The following is a 27,876-nucleotide window of genomic DNA, read 5'->3' as shown; positions in this document are numbered from 1 at the left end:
GGTGTACTCCATAGGAGTAGGTCTGCAAGGGGAGAGCTTTCAAAGCCTTCTTGGGATCCAGCTTCTGTAAGCCGAATAAGTCACTATCCGCGTATTGCAACTTCCCGATCGAGCTCTTCATAAGACTCAGGATGTGCTGAACCAGCTGCATATCAGCCACGACACCACTCTGCGTGACCTCTTGCTGGTTGAGCTCCACACGGATGTTTTTTACCCAACTAAAGGCTGGACTCGTGGGTGTGATCCAATTGCGATAATCGCCGTTGTTTGCGTGGTTGCGATTGTCTTTTACCTCGTACCGCATCTTGACGATGAAATACGATTCCGAAAGCGCCATAAAGTTGTGTGTCGAGCTGATGTCTATCCCAGTCGAGAGACTTGGATTGTCCGGATAGAGAGTGACCCTAGATCGCCCCTCAAGCAGGGAGACCATATTTTCGGTCCTCTCCTCGATAGCATCTTGGACTGCCTTCACAGGTGACAGCAGACCACGGATGGGCTCGGGGATTTGGGATGTGTCAAGAGTCGTCGCCATGGTTCACCTTCGGTAAATGCGTCAGTTGCTTGTATCACCAATTGGATGTAAGGGGGTTGTTTGGTCATGTTTAAACATGGCAGCAGCAACAAGCGTAGTCCTATCCGCCATGAATAACTCGCCGGCGGTCAGCCGCGGCCTACTCGAGCCCAACTTTACGATGCGGGTTAAGGACCTGAACACTGCGGGAACGACGATTTTCGTCGAAAGTGCCCAGTTTGAGCTCCATTATCTGAATGTCGGGCCTGAAAGCAACAAGCTGTACGTTGTTATTGGTGACAGCGAGACCGCGCTCAGCATCCTCACGGGGACATACACAGAGGTCGGGCACCTCATCAAAGTTATAAAGCAGACTCTGGCCAACGCCGGTCAAGACGGTATAGTCGTTAGCTAAGTGCGGGCTCAGAGCCGAGTTTAGGTCAGGGTGCCGGCTGGTAAGACCTTGAAGATGAAAAAAGATAGCCCATCCCTCATCTTCGGTTTAGGCGAGATTGCGGCAGGCAAATCGTGGGATGCCGCAGGTGGCTCCTCCGGAATCGTGAAAACCCTCCCATATGCAGTAGGCCTGAGCGCGGGTCGGCGGGCAGTCCTCCTTTACACTGATCTGATCTACCCCGCTGTGGAGTATGAGAACAACTCTGACAGCCGGGTCCTCAAGACCTTTCTCGTGCAGACACTCGACGGCATTAACAATTATGTGTTTTCTAAACCCGACTTGCGGCGTCTACGCCCCTACCAACAAGTTATTGAGGTGTCCTTTTGGTTGAAATTCAACACTGGAGAGTACATTTCCAAAGGGTATCCGATCTTTCTGGATCTAAGAACCGTTGATATTAATTCATTTTAATCAGAAAGATATGAGCAACGTATCAAGCTAATGATGGGTCTTCCGGAGGAGCTTTGGGTTGCCTGCCATGGTGTTGCTGCAGTGGCTCACCACGATCTCAGGGGTCAAGGACTGGGAAAATTCCCACTTCTGGAGTTCGGCGACATTGCCGATGTCTCGCTGGAAGGATGGAGAGCAATGTCTTGTGAAGCGTTTGTCGACATGGGGAAAAAGAACCTACCGTGCGCGGGGCGGGCAAAAGGCGGCATTGCTCATTGCGGTCGCTGCCCACTTACTGTAGAAGCGCTCCATCACCTCGAGAATGCTTACAGGCGCATCATCGAGAACTGATTAACCCTGGCAAGCAGCACCCTTGTGCCTTTTTTTGACTACCGCTGTGCTTCTTGTAATTATGCTGGCATAATTAGTTCTGATGTGATAATTATAGTATAAGGATTGGAAGATGGATTACCCGCTCTCGACCGTTGACATCGAACGACTCCTGAAGGCCGAACGAGCCCGAGGACGGTTCGTAGGGGTCTGTAGCTACGACAGCCTACCACATCTCCACGATGGGCAGCTCTTCTACTGTAATTATCACAGCATAATTACGCATATATTTCTTTACCTGCACACCGGCTTCCCTATGCCCGTATGCTAGGATAGAGATCTTATCGGCCGCGATCCAGCGCTTCGTGTCCAGCGGGCTCAACGATGTCTTGTTGACGTGCTCGCCGAAGATCTGATGCTCGCGACTGCGCAGCATATCCATACCATGGCGGAAGCACTTTGCTTCGAAGAGCACCTCTTTGTATTGGGCATGACTGATATGCTTTTTCACGACGGCCTTTTTAACACCTTTGGCTTTGCGCTCCTCCTGATCATCGGCTTTCAGGATAGAGTACATCTTGGGCTAGAGCCCCACAAACTCAGCGATAGGCGCCCCGGCGCACTCGTCCTTCATTTTCCCCAGCACCTTCTTGTTGGCTGTGCTGAACAGCGGATGTTCTTTGTGATAGTTGCTGATGTCGTACTGACCGCCGTTGCGTCTCATGTCGACGTACACGTCCTCAGTCTGGATCTCCAGCACAAGGCTGTTGGTGTCGGTGTAGAGGAGCTCTGCTGACAACCCGTACTGCGCCTTGAGATGGTTGTAGTACCAGTCGAACATCAGATGCTTTGAGATGTCGAGAACGCTCATGCCCACGGAGACCGGCCGGTTGAGCAGCAGACTGCTTTTATTCATGTGAACGGCTGCAAGGTCTCCTGCATCGCCAAAGATGAGATGCCGATTGAATGTCGGCTTGGCAATAAGTTTGCGGAGTCTCTCGGTCTCGTTTGGCCGGATGAGCTTCACATCGACACGCTTTCGAAGGTTCTCCATCGTCTTGCCGAAGACGCTGTTGTTCAGCAGCTTATAGAGGTTGACTTCAAAGTCACTCTTTGCCTTCTTCCGGAGTTCGGTGTTTTTCCGGATGTAGGGCTCCATCCATGGGCTTTGATCGAAGCGGAGTGCCCTGTGGATCTTTTTCAGGCGCATGCCAAGCTGCAGATAGAGCTGCAGATTCCGATAGTGCAGGACATATCAGGTCTTGTCGCGTAGATTGGGGACCAGCTTTTCGACCTCGTGAGACGCACTCCCATACATCTGTTTGAGAAGATTTTGCTGGTAATCCGACATCCACGCGTTCTCGACCTTCAGGCGTTCTTTCGCTAACGGATATGCATTGTGCTCGTCGTGCAGCTCTTCTGGGTACTCCAGATCAATTTCGAGAATGTAGCCCTTCTCTGCATCTACAGGCTAGTTCTGGGCCGCCTTCACATCCTCTTGGGCGACCCACTCGAACGCGCCGGTCGGCAGCGGCTGCGACATCGCCCAGCCGTACAGGTTGTTGGCGTCGTAGTACTGGATCCAGCTTTGTGGCTTCCCCGGATCGTAGTCTGGCACCTTGGGGTTTTTAGCCTTAGCGAAGCGCCTGCTGGCCATACTGATGCCGCTGCGCAGGCCCTTCTCGATGAAGAGATGCATGTCGATGTCGGTGAGCAACTCGAGCTCCACCCCAGTGTGCTTAAGAAGAGCGTCCAAGCTTAGGCCCGGGCTCGTGTAATAGTGGGCCGGGTCTAGCCGGTATCGCTTGAGGAACAGCTTTCGGAAGTTCTCGAAGACGTCGGCGAGGAGGAGGACATCGGTCCGGAGGTAGAGGTCGTGGTATTCGCCGAGGCTTGTGCATCCGAAGGCGTCCCAGACCCTTTTCCCGTGGGCGTATTCGCCGTCGGTAATGCCTTCGTCCGAGAGCTTGCTGTAGAAAGCCTCCTTCGACGGGAGGGTCTCCTCGTCGAATCGGGGCCAGCCGTCCATGTACTCGTAGGAGTAGATCCCCTTGCGGAGCAGGAGGGTACGCTTCTGAGGCTCGGCTCGTAGTCCGCTGTGATGCGCATGTCTCGCGGATCGCTGGCTTTCACCAGGCCATTCAGGCTTGAGAGCATGAACTGGGCGCTGTCGATGAATCGGAGCTGGCCGATGCTGAACGAGATGTACTTCTCGGCGTTGTTGGGGATGCAGGTGACTTTAACTTCAGTCTCTGCGATAGTCTGCATGATGAGCTGGCTGTCGTAGCCCCGCAGGTTGTGGAAGACAACCGGTATGGTTGTCGTCTTCGGGCTTGCCAGTAATGTGGCAGTGGTCTTGAACGGAATCGCCTTCGAGGGGTTTGCCACAGACGTGGCAGTTTGTGGCTTTCTTGTGGCTTCCCCAGTCCTTTCCTGTCATGTGCTTAGGCTCGGGGTTAGCCAACACCGTCTTGATCTTACGCACTTCTTGGAGCGCTTCCAGGAAATGCTTGGCTGCGTCGGGCCCTAAGTAGAGCTGCGGCGGCTGCGTTTCCCCGTCGGAACGGACGACTATGTACGAGTAGCCGCATGCCTCGTGCCTGTAAGTTTGCTGGATGCCGCTCTTTTCAGGGTTAAGCGCGGGGCCCTCGATTTTGCAGACCAGACTCTCGAAGTCAGCGTAGATTATGAAGGGCGCTTTGAGCTGCTTGTGGTAGTTCTCAAAGCGGATTTTGTCGTTTTTTTCCGGGGGTTGGCATTCTGATGGCAACCGCAGCCTGGTTTATACCTCGACATTCAGGCTTATGCTCTTACAGCAAATCCTACCTGGTGAAGCCGTGAAGGCAACGCGACCCGGTGGAGAAGGCGGTTGAAGTCCTTGATCCAAGTGTAGTGGTATTTCTCGGGGTTTTTCGAATCCGAGACGAGGAAGAGATTCACAGTCTTGCGGGCCCCTCTACTTTGCTCAGACGGCCAGGAACGACGCTGCCTTCCCAACCGTACACATTGATAGCAAGGTCATTCTGACGCTCTACTCGTTCGAGCTGGGAGAGCGGTGTGGGTGCGCTCACCCCCACAAAGTCAAGGCCGTCTTCAGTGGGATACTTGCTCGGCCGTTGCGGGTCTTTAGCTGCAGGAAACAGCGCAGCCATTAGAGACCAGCGGAGGCAGTCGTCGTCCTTGTTTTTCACGTTGACGATCGCCTTCTTATTCTTGACCGTGGTGGGGAGAGGAAGGTATGAGCCTCCGCGTAAAGGCTGGTAGTGAGCGATGTCAAGCCAGAGTGTTTTAACACGATCCACTATCCACCCAGACCCTTCCCGAGTGAACTTTTCCAATCTCTCCAGGATTGTTGGGCTTGCGGAATCTCAAGCGCCTGTAGCAGCGTGATCTGCTTTGTCCGGAACACTAGTGCTTTAAGCACTTCAGTATCATTTGCTTCATCCTTCCGAAGCTCAACCTCTACAGCCAACTGGAACTTAACTCCTCGTAGAGCTAGTAGCTCCTCGACGAGTTTGCATTTGATGTAGGGCTGGGCATTTTTGAGGAAAGACAGCAAGTCGCGTTCGGAGGGGTATCCCTTCGGCACCTGCATTTTCCAGGCTCTCAGATGATAGCTGAAGGCCTTCGTTTCATCCCACTTAAGTTCCGTTGGTGGTAGGGGAGGAGCCCTTGTGGGGTGTCGTGGTTTAAATTCAGCCAGAAGTTTATCATCGGTAGGCTCGGCGGGCTTGCACTTGCGCGGTTTTGGGATAGGCCTGCGCTTGCGTGGTTTGGGGATAGGCGGAGTGGCGTCCATCTCATCATCAGTAGGCTCGGCGGGCCTGCGCTTGCGCGGTTTGGGGATAGGCGGAGTGACATTTCTTGGCGTGGGCGTTTGAAGAGCCTAAAGAGAGTCGTGCAGCGCGTCTCCGCTGATCACACCTTGTTTATATAATTGTATAAGATCCTTAACAATAACATCCATCTCGACTGTCACAATTTTAGTGGTATACCCTATGTGAGATAAATTTCTAAATCGAAATTAATTCGGCAAGTACTCTAGCAAATCTCTTTCTTGCTTGTTTCTCTGCATAAACGAGCTTATGGTGCACCCTATTCGCACCGCAGGCTTGACAAAGGATAGTTTCTGCCTGTGGTCCGACCCCACACTTACGACATGATTGTGGAAGTCGCCCGCCTTCCTTTAACCGCCTCATATGAAGTCCGCAGTATTCACCTATGGAGCTTCACCCACATGTGGTGAACTATCCGGGTAATAACCACGCACACTTGTTTTTTCCCTGCCTCATGATAATGTGTCAAGATATATATTCTATGTGAGAATTTCTCTCTAAATAATAGACCCCGACGGCCGGCCGTCTTTGGCTCCTGCCGTTGTCCAATGTTTGGCCTTCGCTGTCTTGTGATTTTTTTGTGCCGATATATGTGCTTACTATGTGCTTAGATTTGCGTATACTAGGTCTTAAGGTGTGAGGTGCGCCAGAACCGGTGCGATTTTTGTCGGGACCTATGTATACACAGTTTTTTCGTACTGTGTAAACGAACTATGCCTGGGGCGCTCAGATTTATTTACGCAGCCTCCCATACCGGGGTTGCGCCAGAACCGGCAGTCTCTATACTACTGAAAAGGTTTATAAGTTTTACGTTAAAAGTTTTTACTCCTTTCAATGAGTCAAAATTATTTCACGCCTCGCTGAATCCCGGTTACCGGGCTCATGTAAAAAGCCTTTTAAGGCTTCCATATAATCGTTGTATCGTCAATCATGGGAAAAAAACTCATTTTTTCCCCAGTGGGAAAAAAACCCACTTGATAAACTGTCAAAAATTTTCGTTGGCGATCATATGGAAATCACGGGTATTTCAAAAGGCTGTTCAATAGGCGGTTCGGATATTTTTGAACTTTTTTCTGCTTCCTCTGCTGCAATACTAAATTTCTCCGCTATTTTATTCCAACTGTTTTGTTTCAATTGCTTGTTCTTATAATCAACGCTGAATATGTTATATAAACCTTCGTATTTTTGAACTTCTTCCATAAAAACTGCAGTGAAATACCCGCTGTATTCGACATGTCTGACTATAGTAGAATTAGTTGAGGTCGTACGCCACAGTTACACAATTCTATGTGATTCAGCTAGGTATTGAGATGTATATAACTGAGTCAAATGTCAATATTCATGCATCCGCTATGAAAATTCCCCTTTAAAATGAATGTTCATTGCACGAAACCTTACAAGCGAATAGGAACGGTAGCGAAAGTCTTCTTATTGGGGGGTGTAATAGAGCAATTTACCTGATTTTATAACTCACAAAAAATATTTGAAACATTATTCGTTGTTATTCAAAGCTGGTTACTCCCATTTTTTATTTTAAATAAAGGTCTTGATATAGCTAGAACTATGTTTCCTTACTTTCCTTATTAGGGAGCCTTAGCAAAGACTACGAGTACGACTACGAGTACGATTTACGTCATTTTGGCGCGAAAACATTGTTGCGACAACACAAACACGTAGCCGTCATCAATTTGAGTCATTGAGTTCTATAATAACTAGAGCGGCTATCTCAAGCGCGGCCTTAGATATCTGATGACGCCAAAAAAATGGCGGATTTCGTCCTTTGCCGCTGAGATTTACCGAAATTGACCGCTTTTCCGAAAATTTCACAATTTCCCACTCCCTCCTGAGGAAAGAGTGAGGAAAATGTATGTGTGTATTTGGGATTCGGCAAGCAATTTTTTGATGAAAATGAAGGTAAAAACCTTAAATTCATAACAGCGAGTGAACTGTGGTTGTCAGTTATCTGCTCCTACGAGGATGCATTTATAAGTATCGACGAAAGACCGATATGTCGGCTACACATGTATGAATGCAGATGTGCGTCGTTTTCTTACCAGCGTCAAACTTGTTTGATCGATTAAACTCTTTAGTCTATACAAAAAAAGTATATCATAGTTCATCTCCACGGTTCACGAGAGAGAAGTTAGCTTATTTGTTATCATTGCTATTTTGCTTCTTTTCATGTAATGGGCAATGGCTTTTTTCGCCAAAATTGTAGGATTTTTACTTGTTTCTTTAAAAAAGTACATATTAAATCTCTGGATATTTACGGATTTTCTGTTATTGAGTTTCATATGAAATTTCAAAAAGACTCAAGTCTGCATAGGTTTGGTAAATGAAAACAAACAATATTGTATAGAAATTACTTTAAGTAACCTTTTTGTGATGTTCTGAAGTGCAACTGCATCAAATACTTGTAAAGTTGTAGCACATTTTGATTTTGTTGTATTGATATATGAATTGGGCAAAATGCAAATAATCATCAAAACACTTATGCTTCCAATGGTGTTTATAATTCATTTGTAGTTTTAATACTTCTACCTTTCTTTTCACTTTGTTTTGTTTTTCCTATATTTGCAATAAAAGTGCACTATAATTTGAATGATTAACACAGTTTTCACCTCAATAATAAATTTCATAAGCAGTTGGTAGTGCATTTTGTTCTCTGAGTATCCACATCTGGTGTTTTGTTCATACAAGTATGATGAAGTGCAAGTAGATATGTCATAGCAAGGCAATAAAACCAAATGAATTACATACCTATAGTGTACTTTTATGCTAGAAGCTTAAAAGCTTTTTAGAAATTAGAAAGTTATTGGATTATATTACCTCTATATCATCAATCTCATGATAAGAAATAAGAAGCAAAAAATTTGTAGAAAAGCTTTGAAAAGTGAAAAACTTTTCTTTAAAAAAGCAGCAATAATGCATATGATAAATCTCCACTCTGTACTCTAATAGGTAAATAAGATCAAATTTTTCTTAAAGAAATATATAAGAAATATCAGTACAGTAACTTTAAAGGTTTCATCACTGAATCTTTAATGCTTCAGCATAGTGCATTAGATATTAGTAACATTCAAACAACACTCAACTAAAATATTTTGATAAAGATATGACATGATTTAAACATTAAGTTACATAAAACCCAATGGCTTATACAGTTTAAAGCTTCACATCTGCATTAAGTCATCATCAATCTCAGTACAAATGTTTACATAGACACAAACGTTATGGCCTTCCATTTTACATGTTTGTGAATTGACATTTCATTAAGCATCAAAACACACACAACCTTCTTGCCATCTTTCTTTGGATCATGAACTTTAACTTCAAAGCATTCAAGGCATCATTAGTGAATCCATTGTCTCCATCCATAGAATTTGACCACGATCAAATTAAGTAACTCTGGATAGGGTAGACAACAAATCAATTATCTTTACAGCATTATCATTTTTTAAGACTCTGCCTGGTCAATAACATCTTCCAGTCATCTTTACTCCTTGATCTTCCCTGCATGTTGTCAGCAAATAGAACATAACAAGCTCTGCTCCAAATCATGGGTACCGTTGGGGCTGATCATTTCCTTTTGATACTTACTCACAGAGCAAAATGTGTGCAGGGTCTTTTTTGCTTTAGGGAAACTATTTTGCAAATAAATGGGTAAATTTATGATTTCATGCATTAACAAATGACAGAAAAGTATACAGAATTTTATAAACAAAAACAGGAAAACATCAGTATATTTGGCGTTCAAGTCAGTCTTAAAAAATACGATCTTTAATATGTATTTTATGGCTTTTCAAGTGCATGTATAATTGCTTTTCAATCGTTGACGGACTAACAAAACAAACAACTACCTCACCTGTGAGAAGCGATATGTTCCTTTTTGTGGAAACTAAGACATTAACAAATGAACGATATTGAAGTGTAGGCATTATAAAAGAAATGCCAAAAAAGAATCGCCACAGAATATGGAACTAACGATATCCATATTCTGTGATATCGTGTTTGTTTTTGAAAAATTCTTTATAATTTACTATAGACACCAGGGGGAGGTCGAGAATATTATTTTTCTGCAAAGCGATCATTTCAGCGGAAATACGTCCTTTGGCCGCCATTTTTTTGGCGTCCTCGCCCCAGTAAAGTTAGCCGCTCCAGTTATTATAGAACTCAATGATTTGAGTACGATGTTTTGAAAAAATTCGTAGTCACGACTAGGATGCCTTTTTAAGCAAGAAAGTAGGTATATTTCTTCATTTTGTAAGAAATTAGTTTACCGTACTATTTTCGAGCAACCAGGCTTTAATTTAGAACACTTTTTGAGCGCAAATGTACATTAAAAAGGAAAATATGACCTGCAAAACTTTCATGTATTTCGTACGCAAAGTGAAAGGTAAACAAACAATACAATAGTACAAATATATCGTACATAAAACTTAAAATAGTGAAGATTTTTCAGTCTAAAGAGTCCTATATTCTCTCAAAACCAGTATTACCGATCCATTGATATCATTATCGAAAAATAGAGCCGTAGCTGCTTCGCAAACGTTGGTGTTTTACACAATAAAAAGGCTCGTTCTGTTGTTTACAGCTAAAGCAAAATTTTGACGAAGCGATAACGACAACAAACATTCTCGTGCCATTCTCTTACACGGTCAAACTTTGTACTCGTTGTCGTAGTCGTAGTCTAGCTAAAGCTCCCTATTGTAACAAGAACTGCGGACTTTCTTTAGTTCAGTTTGTAAATTAAACCAGTAACTTGCTAACAGAACTTAATTTAATCTTTTAACGTTTAATTTTTTAATTTTACCATTGTTTCCAAGCAATTGCCAATCGGTGGTTTTTTAAGATCGACTATCAACGGCATCAGTGATATCTTTTTCAGATAAGAACCATACAGTCATTTAAACGTACTCCCGATATTTCATTGCGTGCATAACTTTTAACCATCTTCATTAAACTAAATGATCTTTCATTTTTTACGACGGCTGGAGCGGTTGTCAAAAACAATTTATAGAGCTTTGAAGAAAACTTGAAAAGACCATGGTTTCTAGCCATCTTAAGAGCCATGGTCGCATCAATGGTGCATGTCATTAGTTTTGGAACTCTTTTTTTTCGTTCTTTTAGTGCATATTCGAAGAAAATAGACAATTCGCTGTGTAATACCGAACTCGATTCTTTTGAGAATACCGACGGGAATAGATCTAGAATTTCTTGCACGTTCTGGATTGTTCCAGGTGTTTCTGGATGTTATACTTTTAGCAATGGATTAAAAGTATTTTTAAGGCCAGTTTTCTCCATTAAAGTCGAGCATCAATTCATCCATCATCTTCACTTCGGACAGAATCACAGATGACATCATTAGAAGTTGACTCACTTGACTGTGTTGGAGGCTGTTGTTGAGTTACTTGGCACTCCGTTGGCTGTTGACAGGAGCCAATAAGCAATGCAAAATATTGTATCCACAACTACATCGTTTTCGTTCGGGCTAATGTATTGAAATTATATTTCGCTCAATTTTTTAATTTTCTCTCTTACCTCACTCAAGGGTTTGACAGGTCTGGTAGATTCAAAGTTCTAGATTCGTTGGGATTTTTCTACTATTTTTCGAAACTTTGGCGTCAGGTCTTTGTGTTTTGATTGCTGGTAATATTTTGTATTATCAGCGTTCAATACTTTGTCGCATCTAAGGCAGTAAACCCACAGCACACGATTTCGATTCGTACGTTCAATATCATCAATCTCATGATAAGAAATATTAAGCAAATTATTGTAGAAAAGCTTTGAAAAATGAAAAAACTTTTCTTTAAAAAAAGCAGCAATAATGCATATGATAAATCTCCACTCTGTACTCTAATAGGTAAATAAGCTCAAACTGTTTCTTAAAGCAAAAACTGTAATAATGAAGAAATATACAGTACAGTAACTTTATAGGTTTCATTACTGAATCTTTAATGCTTCAGTGTAGTGCAATCGATATTAGTAACATTCAAACAACACTCAACTAAAATATTTTGATAAAGATATGACATGATTTAAACATTAAATTATATAAAACCCAATGGCTTATAAAGTTTGAAGCTTCACATCTTCATCAAGTCATCATCAATCTCAGTACAAATGTTTACATAGACACAAACTTTATGGTCTTCCTATTGTACATGTTTGTGAATTGACATTTCATTAAGCATCAAAACACACACAACCTTCTTGCCATCTTTCTTTGGTTCATGAACTTTAACTTCAAAGCATTCAAGGCATCATTAGTGAATCCATTGTCTCCATCCATAGAATTTGACCATGATCGAATTAAATAACTCTGGATAGGGAAGACAATAAATCAATTACCTTCTAGCATTATCATTTTTTTAAGACTATGCCTGGTCAATAACATCTTCCAGTCATCTTTACTCCTTGATCTTCCCTGCATGTTGTCAGCAAATAGAACATAACAAGCTCTGCTCCAAATCATGGTTACTGTTTGGGCTGATCGTTTCTTTTTGATACTTACTCGCAGAGCAAAATGTGTGCAGGGTCTTTTTTGCTTTAGGGAAACTATTTTGCAAATAGATGGGTAAATTTACGATTTCATGCATTAACAAATGGCAGAAAAGCTGATGTGTTAACTGTATCCAAACAAAAAATATTAAAAAAATCACCAATCTATAGAAATATTTGGGTTTATTTGCCAAAACCCTTCCCTAAAACTATATATTATATTACGATCTGGCTGCACTTATCTGTCTGGAAACATGGACGCCATTTAAAATACCCGGATTGTAGAACTCAAAACAGGGGACACGAACATCAAAGGTTGCTACACCGAGTGGCGCTTCTGTTATGTATCTATTCTGTGGTATTACTCCTAAACACACGTGTGCCAAAAACCGGAAACGCATAAACGGAAGTTATTAAAGATCGATTATTTTCTTTTAAAAGTAGAGATAGTTAGAAAATATATTGAAGTCTTTAAAAGTCTTAAACAATACAAAGGCATTTAGTCGTGAAGTATAAAAGAGGTAGTCTCATAAGAAATATTTTGTTATGTAACAGAGGAACTCCTAATCAATTTTCCTACTTTCTATTTCCTTTTACTCGATTCCCGACTATTTTTACCTGACCTTATAAATAAATTTTCATTACTTTACCTGAAATTTCCAAATAGTCTATATTGTGGGGGAGGTCACACCCCCAAGCGCTCCCCCCTTCTACAGCACTGTAACTCCTTACTTTTTATTGAAGACGTACAGAAATACGAATGTCTTTACAAAAAATTTAGCAAAGATTATAAAAGCAAGTTTGTTCCCCTCAACTGCTCGGGAAAAATCCAGAACAGTTCAACATTGATCCAACGTTGAAGCTTAGAGGAAATAAAAAAATATCCACACTGCGAATGGTAGATAGAATGGTAAAAAAAGTCAATAGCTTCTGCTTCAGGAGGAAATGCTGTATCTGTTACTTGCAAGGAATTTGCAAATTTAGATTTGTTGATGATAAATTCTTACGTTAGTGCGATGCAGCTATTGGTTTAAAGGCGATAATATGGAAACGTTAAATCGTTCCAATCGCCTGAAATTTTATGAAACGATTTGGACGATTTATGGAAACTAGACTTTACAGCACTGACTATAGACAACGCTTCCGTTAGAAAGTTGGTATACCAGCTTGGAACAAACCCCCCCGAACAGATCACAGCAATTACCGGAACCTTACAAACGACTTTGGCCCGTTTCAAACGTCGCTAAAATTCCTCATTATCTTTTGCTTTAAATGCATTCGGCTCATGTAAAATGCGAGGTTTGAAACAGGCCTTATTCACAATACAAACAAACCAGCAGCTAAACACATTACACTAATCCACGATGACAATACGCAATTGACACCCACACATTTCCTGTATACACAATACAATGACGTAAGAACCAGATAACAAAAGTAATAAACCTGACGTTTACTCCTCATTAGACCTTGAAGATGGCATGGACTCTACTAACGTGGACGATCGACATCTACAAACAGTTCATGATACCAATTTCTACAGCATAGTATGCTGTTCAATTATTTTTGTCTGGTTTATACAGTATAATGAGTCATCCACCACCCCCTATGAAGATTATAAGGTTTTACAACTTTTTGCTAAATGTTTGTCGCATCATGTGTACAATACACACCAAAGCTTAAGCATGTTGCATGTTTTAACAATTTTTTTTTGTTTTTTAGCTTGATTACAATTGAAACATGCACAAATGAAGATGTACATACATATACCTCTTACTGGTATAAAAGATTTCTCACTAATGTAAAACCTATTTCACAACAATGGTATCCATTAGGAAACGTATTGACATTGAATTTTGTTTCACATTTTACTTGAAGATTAATGTATGGCTGAATGTTTGGGTTATTTTGTTGAAAAAATCATAGGTTTCCATCTATTGTGGCATGCAACAAAGTAGTCTTCAATTTATAAAAGAATACAGCATTGCTGTAATGTTGATGTTTGAGGTGCCCCAAGATATTTTTTACCAATAAATTTCTGTATTTTGAGGGTAGGTTAAAAATTATTCCACTTCTACAGCATTAGACCATTTTCACAGTTAGAAGTATCAATATTGTTATGATCATTGCATTTGTTTCTGTAGTAATAGAAATACCTACATAAAAACAATCCCCTAGCACGTATAATATATCAGCTTTATGATTTAATTTTATTCTCATAGTCATCATTGGTTTTTATGTGGATTAATGATCAATGTTATTAATTTATTGGGCTGTGTGGCGGGAAACTGTGATAAATTCATGCAATATAACAAAAAATGCAATATCAAGTAATATCTTCTTCATGAGTACCGTTATTAGGAGTTTGGCCCATGATCCTTCTCCTCCACATTCTTCTATCCAATGCATCCTGTTCCCTCAACCCCATTCCCTTCAGCTTTACACCTCACTTGCCTTTTATCTTCTTAACTGTCAAGCTTCACTTATCTTCACCGTTTTACCACAGGTGGTTTATATTATTCCCTAACTGTCATTCAATTGACCCGGCTTCTGTTTTTTTCTCATTTACTCGTTTTATATTATATTCTAAAAGATGTTTACTGTGTTTCCACAGGCTTATGCAAACCGAGGAGTGCTTGGGAAGTACTCGAGAGCAGATCAGTGCAACCCAAGACAGACGGTTGAGGGTTGCACATGCTCTAGAGTTCTTACGTCTCCCAGGTTTGCATAAGCCAGTGCAAACACAAAAAACGTCTTTTATTTTTTTTACAAGATAAAATAATGCTAAAAGACAAACATTTTAATTTTTCCTCTAAAATGTTTTGCACAGGCAAACACGGCTCTAGATCAATCACACTGCACGTGTTTTATTGTTTTTATTTTATAAAATGCAGTGACATTCCTAACATCTTTTCATTGCTTGCTCGTCACTGTTTCCATATAGAGATTTCCTTTTATCTCTTTTCTCAAGCAGTAAGCTCCACCCTTCATACATCCTGACCCATATAGCAAGCAAGCTGCAACACCGGCCTGATTACAGCTGTATAGTCCAATAAGTCCATTGCCTTCAATCTTGTTATCATTTTGCCCGATATTATCGGCTTAACATCCTCCATTTCAACAAGCGGGAATTCAATTAACATTGACTCAGTTGACCGCACTTCAATGTGTAATATATGGTATGCTAACTGTTAACTGTTAAATAAAATACTACAGTTAAACCAGAAAATTTTGCCAAACAAAACACAGCTTTTCCACATTTTTATTCGATAATTCAACATTCGGATGTATATGGTTTTCGGGAAAAGTATCTTTGGAGTCGGAAACAGTTTCCGAATTAGGCTTGTTTTGAGCGATGTTTTTTAGCGACTCTATCTTTGACTACCTTACTTGTATTAAAATTCGAGTCGTACTCATTTTCGCTCAGCTTTAAATTCGCGCGATTTAATTTCGCGCACTTTGTTGACAATTATTCGCGCAGCTTTAAATTCGCGCAAGTAGTTTAATGTGCTCGTTCTTTTTGGTTTGTTCAAAAGAACTATTAATAATTAACCTAAAGAAACGTGACTCATCATTGACTATTGTGTTGGAGAAATGGAAAGCATTTGCATCGTGTGCAATTATTTAACAAATTACACTTGTCTAAAATGCAAATCATTTGTTTGTAACCGAGGAATCAAGTGTTCAATCCCTTCATCTGAAAACTATCCAGGATGGAAAAGTGGTTCGGGTGTTGCTTTATGTGAAGCGTGCGACGCGAAAGAAAATTACGCATCTGATTGCTTGCTTCAGGAAACCCACGATTCAGGAACGGATGATTCTAATTCAGTGAAACTGAGCCCCGAGGGGACATCGTTTTCTCTGGCTTGCGCATCACGAGGTTTTCATGAATACAGAAAAATCTGGGCTCCAAGAATCAACCAGCAGTTAATAATAAAACCAGAATCAGGAAACCTATTCGACCCATATGCTATTGGTCTGTTTACCAAAATCAGAGGCAAGATTGAACCATTGTCACTGGTCGGACATTTGCCTCGAGAGATTTCCCGATTTTGCAAGTTCTTTTTTGAATATGGGGGCAATATAGAAGCATGTGTGTGTGACATCAAATTTCGTCGATCCCCATTACCACAAGGAGGCTTGGAGATTCCTATTACCCTAACAGTCATGCAGAACAATGCAAGTTTTAGGATATACAGCAAAATGCAGGCATTCGTGACGGAATACTACGTAGAACCTGAGAATATCCCGACTGAAATTGCACAGGATGAAAATGAAGACATTTTTGATTTTTAATGTTACCAGGACAACTAAAAACATATGTCAATTTGTATGTGCGTTAATAAAACAACTGATTTGCATAACCAACAATGAATGTCTCATATTACACTACAAAGCTTTTCGCGCGGATTTTATTTCGCGCAGTACTAAAATTCGCGCACTCAGCGCTGCGCGAATTCTAGTACTGCGCGAATTTTAATACAAGTAAGGTATTACGATTTCAAACAAACCTAGGGAAACATTACATCCCGGGCGGAGAGAGAGGGTGCGTCTGCGATGCATTATGGTCAGTGTAGTGGATCATAGTTGATAATTATTGATAATCTTTGAAAACCCTAAGCATCTTTCACGATTAATAATCATTGATATGAATATTGGCTTTTCCCTTATTCGTTTAAGTGGCTTTTCCCTTCGAATAAAATCATGGATGAGATAAATGCAATGAAAAATTTGGAGATTTGTTTCATTAATGAACATTTCGATGGCGTGAACATTGAAAATGATTATTGTTTATCGAAAAATGAAGAATTGGAGGCTGTTTTGCAGAAACTTCAAGCAATTAATTCTATTAGCTTTGTTACCGTAGAAAATCATACGAAAGAGATGAGTAATAAGAGATTTACTCAAGCAAGTAAGTGCGTACGCCAAAAAGCCGTAAACTGTATGTTTGACTTCGTCAATCTTACATCCAAGCAACTTAAATGAACACGGATAACATGAAACCAATCATGCTAATGTTAGTTAGGCCGCAAGCAAGGTTTACAAATACGTGTCTGAGGATGACTTTGAAATAAAGTCGAAAATTTACAGTTCACTTCTCGTGTGAACTGTAAATGTCCTGTTTTTTCAGAATTTGTTTTATATTATATTTTTTTAAATCGTTGGCTGGTCAGAATTTTTGGACAAATACATGTGTTGCTTGAAATAAGATCCCGACGACGCAAATACGCTTGAATAATCCCACTTAACACACTTAATTGAAAATATCGTTTTTTCCAAAAATGGGTTAATTGGAAAACATGAAAAACAATGATCGCGCAGATGTTGTAACTCAGCTATAGAATGAATTACAATACATGTTCTCGTAGATCATGCAGTTTTTGAAGACAAAAGAGGATATCTTCCAATTTTGTTTTTTGGCAAGCCATTCTCTATAAAAAGCACAGAAACGCGGCATTGTCTCCATGGACCTAATAAGGTACGTAAATCAACATCAATGATCAATCACCAGACAACAACATCAAAGATATAAAAAACAGTCTTTTTATCAAAAATTTCTAGTTATTAACACTGCCTATAAAAATGTTTGTAGAGTTAACTATTAAAAAATCTTATTCAGTAAGAAAGAGAATTACATTCGCTATACATTAAAGAAGAACTATTTGGGCTTTTTACATATATATAGCGGGTAAAAAATTGCGTTGCTTTATTACACATCCAGGATGGAAGAGGAGGTTATAGTGTACAGTCAGTGGGAGACCACGAATATGAAAAGAAACAGCGAGTTAGACTACAAAACAGTCAAAAACTCCAGTGACCTACAACTGCAAATTCGCTGCATCGAGATTTTTGATGATTACTTCATGGACAAAAACGCTTGTCAATCCAACAACGCCATAAAAGTTGCCAAACGTACGCTTCTAACTAAACTAAACGAGGCCCTTAATAAAGAGAACGCAAAAGTCCGTAGGTCCACGCGATTTTACCTAAGGATACCGCTAAGCTCTGCTCACCAAAAACACCCAGTGGGAACTGAGTTATCAATTGGCCAATACGTCGATTCACGTGTCGTGAAAAAAATCTATGATTTGGTCGAACAAAATATTACCAGCGTTGCTGAAGTAAAGCGATGGCTGGACAATTTCGTAGAGAACGATCTATTTCGAGATGTTCCAAAACACAGGTTCCCAAAAAAGCAAATCGACGATACTATCCATCCCGGCAAGACATTCGAAATCACATTGGTAGAGCCATTTCTTCTTTCAAATCTTGCGACGATGACCAGGAAGCACTGGCAAGGAAAGTTGACGAGTGGAAAGCAAAAGATCCCACTTCGAATTTTTTTTATAGGATGCGAGAGGAAACGACAAAGAGAAATAACGACAGCGATAGAGTATCCGCAGAGCAAAGCTTTTTGTTTGTTCATCAAGAACAATGGCAGCAGCGTTTGTTGACAAGATATGGATACGAGCTTGTTTTGATGGATGCTACATACAAAACAACGAAGTATGCGATACCCCTGTTCTTCATTTGTGTTCACACAGATGTTGGCTACAAAGTCGTGGCCGAGTTCATGTGCCAAGCAGAGGACAGAGAATCTATCAGTGAAGCTTTGAACGTTGTCAAATCATGGAATCGTGATTGGACCCCTAAGTATTTCATGGTCGACTATTCAACAGCCGAGATTGTGGCGATCGAAGAACAGTTTCATGACATAACAGTCTACATCTGCGATTTCCACAGAATTCAAGCCATGCAAAGATGGTCGAAAGCAAAGAAGCACAACCTAACACCAGAAGAACAGGAAATGTTCCTGAGCCAAATGCAGAGAATATCATTTGCAAGCACAGAGAGTGAGTATGATGCCGAAGTCACCAACTTACGGAAGTCTGGATTCTATGAAAAAGTTAAAGAATATACTGAAAACACATGGCTTTCGTGTTCGGCACGTTGGGTCCATGCGTTTCGAACACAACAAGCAGTGAACGTCGTCAACACTAACAATGGCACAGAGGCAATGAACAAGCTATTTAAATACGAATATTTACCAAGATCAGTGGATAAATCTGTGTATGGCATTGCAATCACAATTGTAGAGTGTTTCATTCCTGACTCTCCCCAGGGCTATATGCAAAAAAACCTTATGTTTCGTAGTGCATATGCAATGTATAACAAAAGCGTTCCAATTTATTTAAGAGACAGACCTCCACAATTCGTAAAACATTGCCTTAAAAGTCGTTATGCCGCCACAGAGTACAATACCTCTGACATTTCAGCAGTTAATTTCCAAAAGGGGGAGTTTCATATCAGAAGTTTAGCCAACCCACGTGAAAGGCATCTTGTAAATTTGAGCAAACCAGAGTGTTCTTGCAAAGCTTGGAAGAAGACTCATTACCCTTGCAAACATTTTTGCAATATTTTCCGCCAATCTAGAGTGGAGTTTCGACTCTTTGCCTGATCACTACAGAAATAGCGTTTTCATTACACTTGATAATGAACATTTCACCATTATAAACTATGATATTTCAGAGAAAACAGCAGAGGAGAAATCAACAACCATAGAAACGCCGGAAGACACCAAATGCGACATCGAAAGCACTGCAGATAAATCCGAAAAGTCTTTTCATCCTGCTTTTAATTCTAAATTGTGCGAAGGAAAATTTCAAAATCACGACACACCCAAGTTGAGAAAAGTTCTTCATGAGAAACTGGATGCTATAAAAAACACGTCCTTTCTCGTTGATAAAGTTGGTGATCTTCAAGCAGCTATAGAATCGGTAGACAAAATACACCAGAAACTAATATCTTCTTGCCCAAATGCAAACGGAATTCTGCTTCGAAGTAGTCCGGTGAAAAGAAACTAAAATCAATAAAACAGAATACCATCAAGTTTTCCACAAAAGCCTACCAAAACGAAAAAATGGAGAAAAAGGATTCACTAGCTCAGGTACGTATGATGTAGTGAAGCAAGATCACAAGCAGAAGTTAAGGGGCCGTATGAAAAGACATTGCTAAGTATTTACTAAAATAATTATAATCAATATATCGTTCACCATCGGGTATGATTTTGTTTCTGTAGAAAACTGAAAAAATACCCATTTGCATAATTGAAGGGATTGAGGATGATGCACTATACAATTCAGACATTGTAGTCGCACAACGTACTAGCTTCCCGCAAGAAGACTTTGACGCAAATATGGGTTGTGGTGATCATTCCCAACGGTAACGTATAAATCAAATGTCCATTTTTATACAAATTATTGGATAATTCACTAGTATTTATGGTATATAACAGCTTTAAATATCCTTTCTTTGAATCAAGCAGAAAACACGAACCCTTGTCAAGATTAATAAATGCAACAAAGATGGGGTTCAAATTGCACGACGTATTGTTAGATTTCGGGCAGACACAACTAACACTCGGCGATTTGTGGACACTTATTCCGCCTAAAGTGGCACGTATGCACAGTTTAGAGACATCGTCATTAACAAATTTCCATCCTGGTTGGCTAATTGATAAGGTTGGTAAGCGTCTAGGCTGAATAACCAGTGAAGACAGGGGAGATAGAAAATGGTAGCTATGGGGGCTTTCGTCCCTTTATATTTAGGGGGCATCCCCCCTGTTTTCTTATAGTAGGGGGCACCCCCCCTACTTTAAGAAAACAAAATAACATAATGAATCTTACTAGGAATAATTTCATATCACCATTAGGTAGTAAAACAAAAATGGGCTGTAATAGAATCGTTTTCTGTCTCGTATTAGGTATTGCTCGTAACAAACTACACTAACGTGGTTATTTCTGAAAAATTAACCCGCTCGTCATTTGCTGCAGCGCACCATACTTTGAATTTGCGATTGAATCTAATGTACACAATATGTAAAAACATGATGTTATTGCCAAATTTTTCTTCCCTATTGATGCCCCTGACTGCCCTGAGTGAAGGTATAAAATATACGAACATGATAGAGCGTAGGATTTGCGTGACTAAGGAAAAATGGTTCTGAAAATACACTGTTACTAATAAAATGTACATATTAAGTCTTTCCTCCATACCAAGTTAGTGTTCGTTCATTTTCAGGTGGTGGAAGCATCTTTGTGGATGTTGACTTTGGAATATAATGTTTTCGCTGCAGATGCATCTTTGACAACAATAGCCAAACGTGGGGCTAGCACCCGTTTGCTGTGGTCTGGCCAATGTTTTTCTTCTGTGTCAAAATATTTGTTCCTATTAACGAGTATGGTATTCATTGGACATTGCTGGTGAGCAAATGTAGTAACTACTACATGTAACAGGGAATGCAGAGTCAGGGAGGGTGGAGGTGGGACTATGGCCCTCAATTTTGAAAATTTTAGATTTGTCTTTGGATCCAAATCTTGCAACTATTAACTTTTGCATCTTTAGTGGTGGATGGATACATACCCCCCCTCCCCCCCCTTAAAGAAAAATCTGCTCTGTGGTCCTCGCATAAGAACACTGAAAGATTTACTCTTTTACTCTTCAAGACTGAAGGAAATTTTTTCTACCATCATATGAATTATTTATGACAATTTATATAAAGAAAGAATTTTCCACTTATTTCTGACTTTGCCAATAGGTAATTGACAAATCTAAGAAAATACGATACTTCATTGACCCCATGAATGGACAAAAGGAAATAACAATTGATTTTCAAACACACCCGCATCTTATGGACCTTATAGACAAGGCAAGGTTTGATTACTTAAACAAAGATTTAAAAAAATATTGTAAAGGTGTTTACAAGGCATAACAGGATTTTCTTTGAGGGGGGTAAGAGGCAAATTACTTGCTTCCTTGCATGGTATTAAGTACAAATTAGAATCATTACCTAAGACATGTGAATGTAATTGGTCTAATATAAATAGGGAAGTAAGTTTGAAGTTTTTACATTATGCAGAGCAGAGAGATATCTTAAGTATCAAGTTTGATGAAAAAGCAATACTTAAAGTACTGCTACTGTATTTTTTTTAGTGAAATTGCTGACATGAAAACTGGTTGGCATTCTCAATTTTGGTCATGTATCGAGCCATTACATTTCTCACAGCAGGACAGCTTTAATTGTGGTGTACTCATTTGCCTTGTAAGTGAGCACTCCCACAGAGATTTTACAATCCATTCTATTAATTTATACATTGCTCATTTCTTGTAGTTATGGCACTAGATTTCTACAAAATGCAAACCATGCCTACAAATCACAATGCATATAAATATATATAATTATATATATATGGTTATTCCTGTACATTAATTTTAACAATTTCCTTTTCACAGTTTGCAAGGTGTATTTGTGAAAATTCAAGCCTAAACAGAAATTTTAAAATGGAATTAGAGAGAGAGAAACTAATATCACTCATATTTGGCTCTTGCTATGATGATATTCATGAGTATGTTTTAACCAAAGTCTTTAAAGCATTATACAGTGGATGAGAAACTTAAATTCATTTTAAATTCATTTCTTTGTTTTGCTGTAGACGAAATACTGGTGTTTGCAAAATCTGCAAAGATAATGATGGTGAAGACTGGCTTGGATGAGACAAATGCTTTCAGTTTTTCCATTCGAGCTGTTTAAATTTAGACTTTTCTGCTGCCCTCTCCAACTATTTTGTTTGTCCATGCTAAAATTATTGGCATTGATATCATACAAATGTGTACATTTATCATCTTTACATTAAATAAGTTTCCAAGGAAACAGGCAAACAGTCATAAGTGCTTCAATGATTGTGCTGGATTTAGAAGAAGTAAACTTGAATAGGTAGCACTTAAAGCTTAGCACAACTTTGTCATAACGTCCCATCCATTTCCTGTATTCTGCTTACAAACCTTTTGCATTATACACTCTAAAAGCATGGTTGTAGTTTCTTAATTCAGTTGCTTAACTTAAAAGTCAAAAATTGATTACAGTTTAAATACAAAAACAGTAAATACGAAAAGGAGAATACATACGTAACATACCTGCTTTTGACGAGTGCAGAACAAAGTTTTCGTATTCAGCGATCAATTACGTAGCATGAACAACTCATACAACATGTACATCGTTTTTTGCTGACCCTCTAATCTTATCTTTTATCATTTTCAATTATAAACAGTGAACTGTAATTACAACATTGTTGTTATTACAGTTCACTGAATATAAATCATTGGGATAAATGGGATTAGTTGAATAATACCATTTTATCCACTACACTGACCATAATGCATCGCAGACGCACCCTCTCTCTCCGCCCGGGATGTAATGTTTCCCACAAACCTATGCACGTGTAGGACAGGGAATGTTCGTACTTTCTTACATTCTTTCTTGTAATCTAACATCCAGAAGCTCAACATATTTATTTTGGCTCTATACCGTAATAATTTTTGATAGATATTTTGTATTTTGTGATGATTGAGGACTGTGCAGGGCAAAAAAACGATGTATTGTCATGTCCAGAGAGTGGGAAAAATAGCTGCGTTGGAAGTATCGTGGAGAGGCTGGAATGCTCGTACAGTAACAAGTCTGAAAGATTTCTGTTGAAGAAGAGAGATTTCAACAGACAGTATGCACATATCTATTCAGTGAGGTTAATGGAAATGAGAAAAGTGGCCGCTTTAGCTGCACGTAGAAAATGGGGTATGTTTCTTCCACTGATATGTATATTACCCCTTACACTGGATAACGCACAGTGTATAAAATATAGTACGAAAATTGAAGCCGGAAGTTAGCTCATTTGCTTATGACCTTTGTTGGGGGTATCGGATCCAATTTACTATATTTTTGTATTACAAAATCACAGTTCTGCGTTTTTATTCATTCTACAAAGTTTTGATTCGAGCAAAATTTTTATGAAAGGGACAGAACGACTGGCAAAAATAATTCTAAGAAGTTTGTCTTCTTGGCTTTAAAATGGCAGAAAATTGAGATGGTACAAGGTCGACTGCATTGTTTTGAAACAAACTTGAGATTATATGATGCTGCTGCTTCTTAATGCAATGACATTTATGGAAGATTGCTACAAATTTACACATCTAACAACACTTTCTTTTGTGTTGTTATTCACATCGCAAAGATCATAATTTCAAATTACGTCTTTATTATATCAGTGAAGAAACAAAAAAAATTGACTTAGACAAATAATTAGAAAGACAATTTGATGAACAATAGTAAGTTGAAAACAGTATCATCAAACTCTACCAGATGTACATCATCAAAATATACGAAAGTACTCCTTTGTGTTGCATTAAGCATAGCAAACTGTTAAACCAGTTCCTTTGCAAACAACTTCAATATCGATGAATATATTGAAGATGCATTAGATAAAAAAATGATATAATATTCCTCATTATCTTTTGTTTTGAATGCATTCGACTCATGTAAAATGTGATGTAGAAAAAGGCCTAAATGTATGCAAATATTTGTTATTCCTACAAAACTGCAAAGCTATATAGATTCATTTCAGTTCAGTGTTAGATTTAAATTCACAAACAGAGTGCTGTAAGTCTGTATGAGTAAATAATATCGTACATCCTACAAAGTACAAGTTGCTAGTACCGTTCGCTGGAACGAGATGTAAATGATATTTGTGATCGTTTGCCATCCTGCATTTGAAGAATACCTCGAATTTTACATCACTTTAATTTACTCAGCAATTCATGATAGAGATTCAGTCAGGAAATTAAATGTGAAATGTCATGCAAAATATCAATGAGGATACGTATAATATATAGTAAATGCAATAATAATATGACTCCAGGGCCCCTGACTAAATTGTCAATGCATCAGGCCTCCCCACAGATCCATAAAAACTAGAAGTTTCCTTGGCAATTGAGGAATTGACCATTCAGAATGCTATGATTTAACTTTTTGATGGATCTGTAGGCTGGCTATTTTTGAGGTAAACATAGGCGACCTTAAAAAACGGCTTAGTTCCCAGGCTCATTAATTCAGTTTCTTTTGTTTCGCTTGACTTAGCCAAAGTAAAATACGTCAAATGAATGGACCGTAGAAATGAAACGGGGAAATTGTCTCAGTATGAATAAATGATTAGACAGTATTTAACTAGCAAAATTTAATGTTTTTCGGCATTTTGTACGTTAGTCTCATGACTGAGTTGATTTCCCCTAGATTCACGCCTGATCCAGGCTAATATAAATATGAGTGGTTTCTTCTGATAACTATTTCATTTAAAATTTGACAAGAAAACTTTTTGTTGTTTAGCTACTGTTTTATCCACATTGCTACTATAATTTTCAATTTTCGTTATTACAATTGTTAAAAATAAATGTGGTAGTAAAAGCAGATGGTTATAACCAGAAATTCTCAAACTCTGACTATCTCCATTTACAAAAAGGGCACTGGACAAGAAATATTTTACCACTGTGCTGTCTGACTTTGGAATGATTTCCCTGTAAACATTTAAACAAACACCACCTTAAACAGTTTTTAAAGAAAGCTTCAAACATGTTTGATTTGAACTTTAACTTATAATTTCCAAACTTAATAATTAATAATTTTGTAGAAGCACTATCGTGAACATCATTCAAACCTTGCAGTTTTCTATTTTTTGGAAAAAAGACTTTTATTGAACAAAAATGTCAAAAAACCTGTGTGTATAGCTTGTTATGAATAGTTTCTTCACTTCATTATGTCATTGTTCAGTTACTGTAGTGTTTAATGGCCTTTTTGAAAACACCACAATGAAAGTACCTTCAACAAAACTACAAAGGTCAAACAATTTTAAAATTATATTGAAATCTTTACTCTACCAATGATGTATGATTAATTATAGAAAAAAGTACTTCCAGTTTACATCTGCGACTCATAAATGTGGCAGTAATTTTTTTGTTGAAGCTTTAACAATCAACGGTTTGTATGTGTTAACAGTTTTAGTGGGAGGCTACCCTCTTTCAGACAGTTGGACAAGATTGCGGACAATTATGCTTATGCGTAACATGCATGATGTAGCTATCTAAGATGGCAATATAACCGAGCAAAAGACAGATAGGATATTAGTTCTTGCTTAAGAAAGTTAAGCCTGAGTGATTGATCTTGTGCGTAAAGAATGCAGCACTGAAGGCCCTTTTAAAATATGTAAACAAACTTGAAATATGTCAATGTTGTAATTTTTTACCGTATAATCAATTCACCTTGTAATTCACCAATGTGCTTTACTGTACACTAATCTGTTTGTATTTTCTAAAAAAACATGTCGATATACAAAGCAGCTAGTCCACAAAAAGCTCAATCTGTGTCATCACAAGATTGAGCTTTTGCAACGAAACTGTTACTCTAATTGCTTACAAAGTCTTCGTCAGAGAGGGGATCGCTTTTTCTATTTTCTTCACTCTATAATTTTACTTGTCTAGATTACAGCAATGCATCTAAATATGTCATACAAAAGGGAAATTACATATTTGTGCATATGAATTGCCTTTGAAGTAGCACCACAAAAATGGCAGAGCTTACAACAAAGAAAAACACTTCCTTTTCATAACCCGATCTAGTCTCTTTCATTAATTATTTCAATCAAAATGTCTAAAATATCCAAAGCAATATCCCCCATCGTTCTGTAAACATTATGTCAAAATCAATATTCCCCATCTTTCTTTGAACATTTTATCCGATACAAGGAAAGAGAAGATACTGTATCCATGTTTTTGACAACAGCCCACGTTGAAAAAAAAATTAAAAAAATAACAATGAAAAAAAACAAAAAAAAACATAAATAAGAAAGAAAAAAACGAAGATCAATTTAATTAAACAAAAACATCAAGTTGAATATACTGTTTTTTTCAGACGCAGTAAGTATCAGAAAAACTGTTGAGTTGAAGGTTGGAGAAAGATGCTGCTTGATTGGAACTCTTTACAAGAAGATGGAACTAAAGCCTTCCATATTAAAAGAGCTGAGTATTGAGGTTGTCTCTTATTTACAGTGATTGTTTATAATACATGTACATTTTTTGATCACGTTCTCCCCGTACTATTGTTTACAGAGCGGTTAAACCTCTTTAATTTGACCACATTCTTCTTAATGTTGTTTTTTTTCTGTTAAATGTAATTGTTTCCTTCCCATGCTTTGATATCTTGCATAAACAGGCATTTTTCCGTATGTATGGGCGGCTGTTACCACCAAAAATACCGCGCGTGTGAAATGAAACAACGTAAGGTGAAACGATTCAACACAAACACGAATGACTCATCGTGTTTAAAAACAATTGAACGTCGTTCACTGAATTGATTAGACATGTTAAGAAATGATTTGTCTTGTCATGAAATGATTCGATTCACATTGAAATGATTCAACTACTTTTATCTTCATTTAACTAAACAATGTGATATAACTCAACATGTTTTGCAGTAATTTAACATATTGTATTGAAATGACTCGTTTAGTTTGCAAATGATGCATTGCGTTTTGAAACGATTTGTTGTGATCCAAAATAATTCATGAGAATGTGAAATGATTCAATTTGCTGTGAAAAAATTCAATGCCATTTCAAACGACTAAACGTTGCTAGAATAGCGATGATTCGCCGTAATTTGAAACGATCAATTGCTGTATAGCGAAATGACTCAACTTGTTTTGGAATGAAGTAATTTTTGTGGTCTTGGTGCGAGCTGTTGGGAAACGATTCAACAAGATGTGAAATGAATCATTGTGACGTGAAACGATTCGATGAAATGTGAAATGATTTAGCATATTCTCAAATGACTTAATGTAATGTGAAGTGATTCAATTTGAAGAGAAGCGATTCAATCTAATGTGAAATTATTCAACGAAATGTGAAGTGATTTAACGCGATACGATGTTTTGCTACACTGCTTTGTGAGTTAAACGAGTCTTCCTTAAGTT

The 27,876-nt window shown here is 38.9% G+C and overlaps 2 protein-coding genes and 3 long non-coding RNA genes across 6 annotated transcripts in view; 4 read left to right on the top strand and 1 right to left on the bottom strand.

Moving 5' to 3' along the window:
• The first annotated feature begins 16,912 nt into the window (after positions 1-16,912).
• Positions 16,913-19,893, top strand: LOC124447379. The gene is given in 6 exon segments (XM_046998278.1): positions 16,913-16,940; positions 17,398-17,507; positions 17,751-17,842; positions 17,844-18,211; positions 18,214-19,435; positions 19,437-19,893. Coding segments are annotated over 6 exon segments (2,277 nt in total).
• Positions 19,894-20,232: 339 nt separating this feature from the next.
• Positions 20,233-21,239, top strand: LOC124446745. The gene is made up of 3 exons (XR_006948519.1): positions 20,233-20,251; positions 20,355-20,550; positions 21,110-21,239. It is a non-coding gene; the product is annotated as an uncharacterized LOC124446745 (long non-coding RNA).
• Positions 21,240-22,084: 845 nt separating this feature from the next.
• LOC124446746 lies at positions 22,085-23,180 on the bottom strand. Its single transcript, XR_006948520.1, has 2 exons — positions 23,003-23,180; positions 22,085-22,887 (listed from the first exon to the last, which is right to left on the bottom strand). It is a non-coding gene; the product is annotated as an uncharacterized LOC124446746 (long non-coding RNA).
• Positions 22,328-23,007, top strand: LOC124446747. The gene is made up of 2 exons (XR_006948521.1): positions 22,328-22,434; positions 22,522-23,007. It is a non-coding gene; the product is annotated as an uncharacterized LOC124446747 (long non-coding RNA).
• Positions 23,181-23,287: 107 nt separating the features above from the next.
• Positions 23,288-27,876, top strand: part of LOC124445455 (DNA polymerase delta subunit 2-like) — a 93,136-nt gene continuing 88,547 nt past the window's right edge. For both annotated transcript variants that reach the window (XM_046996179.1, XM_046996180.1), the window contains exons 1-2: positions 23,288-23,657; positions 26,820-26,938. In XM_046996179.1, the coding sequence (XP_046852135.1) occupies positions 23,429-23,657; positions 26,820-26,938 (348 nt within the window). In that variant the 5' untranslated portion in view covers positions 23,288-23,428. The remainder of the gene's footprint in view (positions 23,658-26,819; positions 26,939-27,876) is intronic.

The sequence above is a fragment of the Xenia sp. Carnegie-2017 genome, unplaced genomic scaffold (assembly GCF_021976095.1).
Source record: "Xenia sp. Carnegie-2017 unplaced genomic scaffold, XeniaSp_v1 HiC_scaffold_22, whole genome shotgun sequence".
Taxonomy (NCBI): Eukaryota; Metazoa; Cnidaria; class Anthozoa; order Malacalcyonacea; family Xeniidae; genus Xenia; species Xenia sp. Carnegie-2017.
The sequence above is the reverse complement of the archived record's forward strand: the minus strand, read 5'-3'. Positions and strand labels throughout refer to the sequence as shown.